The sequence below is a fragment of the Corvus cornix genome, chromosome 3 (genome assembly GCF_000738735.6).
Source record: "Corvus cornix cornix isolate S_Up_H32 chromosome 3, ASM73873v5, whole genome shotgun sequence".
Lineage (NCBI taxonomy): Eukaryota > Metazoa > Chordata > Aves > Passeriformes > Corvidae > Corvus > Corvus cornix.
The window spans coordinates 78430310-78438829 of record NC_047056.1 but is presented as its reverse complement, the minus strand read 5'-3'; the positions used below and the strand labels follow the sequence as shown (position 1 = coordinate 78438829).

The 8520-nt window shown below is 48.6% G+C and overlaps 2 protein-coding genes across 2 annotated transcripts; one reads left to right on the top strand and one right to left on the bottom strand.

The window, feature by feature from the left end:
* Positions 1–681: 681 nt before the first annotated feature.
* On the bottom strand, positions 682–5190 carry BORCS6 (BLOC-1 related complex subunit 6). The gene is given in 7 exon segments (XM_039568598.1): positions 682–4626; positions 4628–4751; positions 4753–4924; positions 4927–4965; positions 4968–5010; positions 5012–5077; positions 5128–5190. Coding segments are annotated over 7 exon segments (1116 nt in total). The 3' UTR covers positions 682–4017.
* On the top strand, positions 5091–7338 carry PNRC1 (proline rich nuclear receptor coactivator 1). The gene is given in 3 exon segments (XM_039570129.1): positions 5091–5338; positions 5340–5570; positions 6170–7338. Coding segments are annotated over 3 exon segments (822 nt in total). The 5' UTR covers positions 5091–5188; the 3' UTR covers positions 6611–7338.
* The last annotated feature ends 1182 nt before the right edge of the window (positions 7339–8520 follow it).

Sequence of the window (8520 nt, the reverse complement as noted above, 5' to 3'; positions counted from 1 at the left end):
ATTCAGTCGCGTTTCAATTCCTGCATCTGATGCAATTACTGCATTAAGCTTTCTAAAAGAGAAGTGTCATGAATTTTCCCTGTGTGCTCTTACATGCATTGCAGAAGGTTCCAGGATGGGGAGCAGGTGGGGACCATGCCAGAAGTACAGACAATGCTCACAGAAATGTACTAACTGGACTAATTTATAATTTTTATAGGAATGTTCTTTTCTCAAAGTAATTTTCGGGCAATAAAAGCAGGTTGTGACAGCATCGTAAACATGATCTGCTGTTCTTTAAAAGTTGTTTTTTTCATGAGTACACACTAGAGTTGATCAGGACAAGGTAGCGTGGCATCTGACAGCCAGAACCTGTCTTATGCTGGATGACACCTATTCCAAGAGGTATCTGTCTTAACACACTTTTCAGTTTTGGCTAACACAGTTTGCTAGAAGAATTGATCTTACTCCTCTGGAGAGCTGTTGATAATTTGGAAGCTTTGCAATTTTTTGTCTTCTGGTAGTACAACCATTCTGTCTGAAACCATTTCAAAATAGTTGCATCTGTAATGCTAAGAGGTTTGCTCTTGGATTCAACTCATATGCTGCTCCTCACATTCATGGCAGTAAGTACCACCAAAAAGCTGCATATTGCACCCAAAAATCTTGTATATTTTAGATACAAGACACACACAAAGTTGATGTATTTACTTATTGAACATTTGATGCAGTTAAGCAACACTGGAAAAAAGTCTTAAAGGTGAAATGTCAGTGAAGTTCATTCTTGCTTTGTGTTACCAGGTTTTTTCTCAGCTGTAGTAAGGTTTTATCCGGTAAAGCTTCTTTAAATAGCACAGATATGGAACTGGATCAGTCAGGGAATATAAAACCTTACAAAGGGAAGACTAAAAAATGGACTGAATGAAGCAGAACCAACCATAATTTCATCAGAAAAAGGATTTCCACAGTCAGATTTTACACTCTAAAAAGAACATTATCAGACTAAGCTAATTCCTAATGGAGTCACTGGTGGTTCTCAGAGCAGAGAACATTATTCCTAGTCCACAGCTAATTCTGCATCTGGCTTTGCTTAGCGCTACGCACATCATTATATTTTGTTAATTTTCTTCCCTGACCTTGCCCTTCTTGTTACAATGAAAGTTCACTTGGCAGCTAAGGAAAACAACCAATTTTAAAACTGAATGACTAAGCAAGAAAATGTATGAAAGCTATTCGAAGGTCTTGGAAAACCCAAATGTGGTTTTACACTGCTCATCCACAGATTAAGCAAAAAAGTCTAAAAGAACCTGAAAGTTTTCACTCTCAACACCTAAAAGCTGAAAAGTGCTAAAATTAACACAGAATATGCAGAAGAAAGCCTGAACTAGGATCAAAAGGGCAGTACAGAAGTGTATGGCTGCAGAAGGACCAGCTTCACCAGAAGCTACAGAGCTGCACCTAGCTCACAGGCAGTTCACATGGGATTTCAAGGGCAGGGCTGGCACTGGAGCTCCGCTGACAAAGACGCTGGCAAGTATCACTATTCCTGCAGCAATGGAGGGCAGCATGGACAGCAGGGCTGGAAACCACAGCAGCCATGTGGTTACAAAGTGGTATCGATTGTGGGGGCACAGCACAGGCTGACATCATTTCAGCTGTGCCTGCCCCAGGGATGGCAAACGTACAGGGCAGACACCAGGGAACAGGAGCCACTTCAACAAGTTCAGTTAAATCTGCCCTTCAAAAAAGCTGATGTGTTCAGAAAAATATTAAAAAACCAAACCCAAACAGCATAATTACTCCTTTCTTCATGCTTGCAATTCAGTAGTCAGTCATTCCTTTTTCATCACATGAATGACATCACTGTCAGAAATTATTGCCTGAGGACCTAGACTGAAACCAGGTCTGCAATCACATTAAAAGGTCTTTGTGCAGATGCAGGAGCAGAATCTAAATTAGCTTTCAAATTATTTTCCCAAATAAGAAACATAATAAGTGAAACACTTCAACAACAACTAATCACTAACAATTAAAAACATAAAAGTAGTAACTTTATTCTACAGACTCGACAATTTTAGTAGGGAATTAGCATTGAATGAAGATGACTGCAAATGAAACACTATCAAAATCAAAAGTGTACTGAAACACTTTAAAGGCTTCACCTTAGCTTGTGTGAGTGAAGAGCAGCTGTACATATGTGGCTACACAAATAAGCTTGCAGGTCTTTCCTGTACATTTCAACAGTACTCACAAATTGCGCAAGATCAACCTTTGGTGTTCACTCTTGGCATTAACCAAACACACTTAGCAAAACTACTGCATCTGCATAATAGACAAGTTCAAACTTTCCCAGGAGTAACAAAACTATTAAAAGTACAGCTGTTGCTGTGGTGTTAAGGAATCTTTAGTGTCTTCTAGGCCCATGGGATGCAGCAGCAGTTAAATTCTTTTTTTCTCCCTTAAGTTCTGTTAGGCCTCTGGTCCCCTTCTGGAGCCACAGCTACTCCCCAGCAGACAGTACCAGAGAGCCCTACCGTGGCACAGCCCACTTCCAGACTTCTCCTGTTGCTACGGCTACAAGGCCACACATGAAATACACCCCTATGCTGAGGGAAAGACATGGCTGTGCCGAGGGGTTCAAAACAGGCCAGAGACTGGCATCATGCAAACCAGAGTGGCATTAACATGAGTTATTTTGTTACAATTCACTATTGTCTGCATGCAGAAGCACGGGGTATCACAGTGTCTATCCCTCACTCGGTGTTTTTAATGAGATTATGGTGGGGCAGCAGGTCTGCCCATCATGAACCTGTCTGCTCTTCAACCACAGGTACAGGACTTGAGCAGTATTTCCGGCTACCTTAATTCCAAGTTTTTTAGGAGCCACTGGTCACCAAAAGCACCATTACACTTACACAAGGTCACAGTGATCGTTTCTCTGCTGAATCTTGTTACAGGGACATTTGTGTCCTAAATGGATTGCTAAGAGCATCACCTAAGAGGCTTGTTGCATAGGAACCTTAGCGAGTAGAGAATTCAGCTACTCTCAGGTCTCAGAGGAAACACTCACTGATACAGCAAAATCATTTCTGCACACAGTGATGCATATACAAAAGCTTCAAGTTATATAAATAAATTATTCCCAAGCAGTCATTTTATGTCAGTCATACACCCACGTAATGTCACCATGTATTCATATTCCTCATGTAATTAGGTATTTTCCCAAGTGGAAAGAAAAAAAACCCCAACAACAAAAAAAGCAAACCACAAAATAACAGGATCATTTCACAGTGATGCCATTTAAACTTTTACACTGTGAAAACTGTAAAGATTGATAGAGGCAAAGCACATTTCATCTGAAGGCTTTTATTTAGAACTTTGCTTATGGATTTGTTCTTATCTGAATCTCAATTATATTCCATGGATTTTATATTCTTCTCGGAAAACAAGTGTCTTGGCTACAAGTATTAAATTTACTCTTATCTTAAAACTGTGTCCTGTAAGAAACAGCAGTGTTCTGCGAGTTTATCTGCTGAAACAGCATAGGTGGCAATTACTCTTCAGACACCAAATCAACTACAAATAAGCACATATGCCTGTAAGCATCAAGCAGGTACTCACAATAATTCTGAATTTGATTTAAAAAAAAAAAATTAACAGCTATCTTTAATTAAGACTGATTAGTCTCTCTTAGCCCTCAATAAATAGAAAGCGTAAGGCATGTGGAATCCAAATTCTTTAATGGAGCTGAAGCTAAAAAGCACCATCTGCCATTTACCCCGCGGTTTTCAACCGGGACGTTTTCCTTCATGGGCCGCAAAAATTTCCCTTCCTCCAGATCAACACAGGCGATCTGGCCACTGATGCCGGCAGGTCACGCACGGGGGACAGCGAGCAAGGATGTGCAGATGAGAGCTGCGGACGCCGTGAGCGGTGGGGCCGCCGGAGAGAGAGCAGCAACCCCAAACCCCCGCTGCCGGCACGGGAGGGGCGGCGGCGAGGCCGCGGTTCTCCATCCAGCACCGGCGGCGGGAGCAGCTACTTGCAGAGGCCCTCCAGCCGCTCCAGCGTGCCTTTCATGTCACGGATGCGCTTTGCCAGGGCGGGCACGGGCTGCATGGCGCGGTCCAGCTCCTCGCAGCGCGCCACCAGTGCATACATGGCGCGGATGCTGAGGTCGGCCGCCTCGCCCAGGCTCTCCACGCCGTCGCGGTAGGTCTGGATGCATCCGACGCTGAGCGCCGTCAGCGCCTGCAGCCCGCAGTGCACGTTCCGCAGCAGCTCGTCCACCTGCGCCGCCACCTGCCCGGCCAGGGCCACCACGTCCTGCAGCGCCCCGGGGTCGATGGCGGGTATGGAGGACCCGCCGCCCCCCGCCGGAGGCTCGCCCCGCGGGGCGCCGCTTAGCCGGATCCGCCGCTCCAGGTTGTTGGCTACGAACTGGGTGAGGCGCCCCTCGCGCAGCACCGTCCCCTCCAGTTCCAGGGCGCTCGCCAGCGTCGCCCGCCGCCCTTCCGGCAGCTGCCGCCCCGCCGCCGCCGGCCCTCCGCCGCCAGCCAGGCTGAGCGCCTCCAGGCTCCGCTCGTCCCGCCCCCGCCCCTCCGGCGGCGCGGCGGCCGAGCCAGGCTCCTCCATGGCGAACGACGCGTGCCCAGCTGCCGCCACCGCCCACCGGGGGACGCGCCGACGCCTGTTTACGTCTCCCGCGATTGGCTGCGGGGCGCGCGGGGCTGTGGCCTCGGCTGCCCGTGAGGATCCCGATTGGCCGGCGGAGCGCCGCCCGCCTGCCGCGCACTGCGAGCCCGTGACTCGCAGCCGGGGGCGTGCCCGCCCGGATGGGGCGGCCCCAGGGGAGGCGTGGCCCCGAGTGTTTGTGTCGCTTCCGATTGGCTGGAGCGGGGGCAGAGAGGCCGCCGCTCCGCCGCGATTGGTGGGTCGCTGCGGGGGGGGCGGTGCTGGCGCCATCAGCGCACGGCGGTTGGCGCGGGGCGGAAGTGGGCGGGTCGCGCCCGGGTAACAACACTGGGACGCCGCTGGCAGCTCCCCTCACTCCCCCGCCATGTTCTCCTAGCGGCTGCTCTGGTTGTGCTACCACTTCCTCAGCCCGTCACAAAGCCCGGGCAGACCCTCCCCAGCAACCCGACCTACTCGTCCCTGCCTGGGCTCGACCCCCTCTCCCCGGCACAATTCTGGGTACCCACGTTCCACCATGGTCACCACCACGGCGCCGCCGCCCTTCCTGGCTCGGATCTCGGCGGGCACCGAAGACCCACGGCGGCTGCCGCCCTCCGCCCTGCTCCAACGCCTCCGGCGCGGGGATAGCAACTGCGAGAACCAGCCCAGCTGCTGCCTGGCGGGCCCCGGGGGGCAGCGCCCGCCCGGCGCTGAAGAGGGTGCGGCGGAGGAAGGGAAAGATCCGGCCCGGCCCCGCAGGGCTCCTGCCCAGCCGCTACCAGCAGTACCAGCAGCACCGCGCCGGGCTGGGGAGAAGGACCCCGCTGGGAACCGACCTGGTGACGGACGCCCCCCCGGAGGAGCCCCCCGCGCCTGCCCCCTCGAGACCCGCGCCCGGCAAACCCCTCAGGAAGGAGGTAAAGACGGGGCTGCGCTACTTCTCCTCACTTCTCTGTTCCTCCTCAGCCCTCTGCCGGTGCCCGGTGAGCCAGGCGACCGCTTTCCCATTCTCTCGGAGTGGTGGGGGGGGGGGGGAACAGCGAGCGGGGCGCCCCCTCCCCGCGCCCCCTCAGAGCGGTGAGGGGGGGCCCGGGGGGAGGGCGGCAGAGTTTCCGTTACGCTCGGACGGGGCGGGGCGGGGCTGAGAGGCGAACCGCGGGCGGCGATTGGTTGCCCGGCGCCCACCAATGGGCGCCCGGCGCTGCGCCCCAGCAACAAGCCGGATTTAGCCCTGCCGCTGGCTGCGCGCCAGCCCCGCCCCGCGCCCGCTGAAGGCGGGACGTGCGTGGCGTGCAGCGCCCCATGGCGGCCGGGGGGGGTCCGCGCCCTCAGGCAGCCCGTGCCGGCCGAGCGGTGGAATGAGCCGTGAGATAAGCGAGGAGTAGCGGGGAGAAGGCTTTTCGGTACTTCTCCGCGTGTCTGAGATGGCCCCCGGCGCCCCACCAAGTGTCGGGGTCGGTGAGCGAACGCAGAGGAGAGGGCTCGTGCTTGACGTGACTATTCTTTGTCTCCGCAGTTCTTAAAAAACAAGATGGGAAAGACAGAGAAGGCGGCCGTCCCCTACGGCCAGCCCGTTCACAGCTTACATCTGTGTGAACAACCAAAGATTAACAGGCAGAAGAGTAAGTGTAACACGCCAGTGACGAAGATCGCCTCGGCGAAAAAGATCGAGAACTTTTGGCAGGATTCTGTGTCGCCGGAAATAGTTCAGAAGCAGGAGAAAAAGCCACTTAAAAACACAGAGAACTTCAGAAATGCCAAGTCCAAGAAACCTATCACCCTAAATGAAGTGAGCCAAAAAGAAAATTACGCTGGGGCAAAGTTTAGTGACCCACCATCTCCCAGCGTCCTTCCAAAGCCTCCCAGCCACTGGGTGGGTGGCACAGCTGAACTATCTGACCAAAACAGGGAGTTGATGGCAGTCCATTTGAAAACTCTCCTAAAAGTTCAAGCGTAGTTTCCAAGATCTCTTGAGTAATTGGCAAAGAAAACTCCATCCAGGAAACTTAAACATGCCTTGTTGCAACAGAAATTGCAAAAGACTGTCAAGTCTTACCACATTTAAAAAAAAAATACTTGTATTATATTTTTTATGGTTGTGTAAATAGTGTACATCTTGTATTATGTGTATATTCTTGTTCATACTTTGAGAGGTACATTTTAGTTTTGTTATGAAAGGATGTATTTTGCACTGCCTGATTGGTAGATGTCTTGTATATAAAAAATGGACAATTTTACGTGTGTGCTTGACACGTGAAGACTTGACTTGCTTTGCACAAGGTAATGAAAATTTTGGAAGGAGACTACAGCTTTCTGATTAAGGTTCCAGATCAAATGTGAATGTTCTATTCATGCACTACTGACAATAGTTTTACATTCTGTCTCCCAATCAAGTATAAACATGGAATTTTCATACAAATGTGAAGTTTTGTCCTCTGCTCTGGAAACTATCTGGGATTCCTGTTCATCTGTTTGTTTTTAAAATTAACTGGAATTTGACTGAAATTCCAACCCACCAATTTGAGCACTGCTGATTTCTTTAAAGAAGTAAAAAAAAAAAAAAAAAAAAAAAACCACAAAAAAAACAAACCAAAAACAGAAAAAAAAGAAGGAAAGAGCAGAGCTTTCTGCCAAAAATCCAATTGGTCACTAAAAAATTAAATAAAACAATTTGGCCTCCCCTTAAGCATGTCTCTGTTTTTCTTTGAGTGTGTGTCTGTTAATTCAAGTATGTGAATTTACATTGATTGCCTTTTAGTGCATTACTAGAAACACTTTGTCTTTTAACTGAATCAAGCAAAATTAAGAGATTAAATAGCTCACTAAGAATTCCTTGTATTTAAAAAAAAAAAATGGTCATGTTTGTGATGAGTCGTTTTAGGTTTGTTGAAAACTGAGATTTCAAGCAAATTGGGCAGTAAGATATTCATATTGATGCGGAAATGCTCCTTAAATGTTTTCATAGTAAGTTGCTATTAAACTAGTTAACGCTGAAAAGTAGCAATGACAGAAAATGAATGGAGCAAGTTGAATTTTGTATTTTTCACCAGATTTGTCTCTTGCTCATAGTTAAGCTGGAAAATACATTCCCCTGACTTAAAATTAAGGAGTTGTATTGTGGATTAGTCTGACAGGCATGTTGAGGAGGTAACAAATTTACAGTTACTTTCCTAATCTAGTGTTTAAATAAGATTGATAGACTAGGAGATGTGAAATTTACAGTATCCTCCAGTATCCTAGGAAGGGTACATGGGAAGAAACGCCTGTTGTCTCCAGCTGAGATGGCTCTGCAGTGTGAATGGTGTCCGCAGAGATACAGATTAAGCAGCGTTAGGTGTGTTCACGCTGCATGGGCTGCAGCTTCTGTCCGGAGCATCACTTCATTCCATGCGGGGCAATTGGCAGGATTCATTAGTACAGTCCTGAAATGAGGTTGGTCAAAAGCTCAAAAACCAAGGCAGGATTTTTTGGCTTGCTTATAGACATCGGTTATGTAGTTGCAAAATTAGGCTATTTAACTATAGATGTTCTAAATTAAGAGTTGGTACAAAATTCTTGTTCACCCCAAAGAATTAGAGATTCACTGTCTTGCAAAAAAGACCATATTTGATGTACTTGAGGTCAATGTGTGGCTTCAACAACCCAGTTTCCTGCCTAATCTAAATACTCCATAACTTAGTGTCCCCATCTTCTCTTCTAAAAATGAACAAAGCTCCTGGTTTTTTGTTTGTGGGATTTTTTTTTAAATGAACAGTGTTAGGGGAAAGAAAAATTCCACTGGAATCTTGCCGAGGATGACTCAAGGGCACTCTTAAGTCCCAGTTTGCTATATTTGGTAAATGCTGTATTGATCAGCCGTTGTGCTTT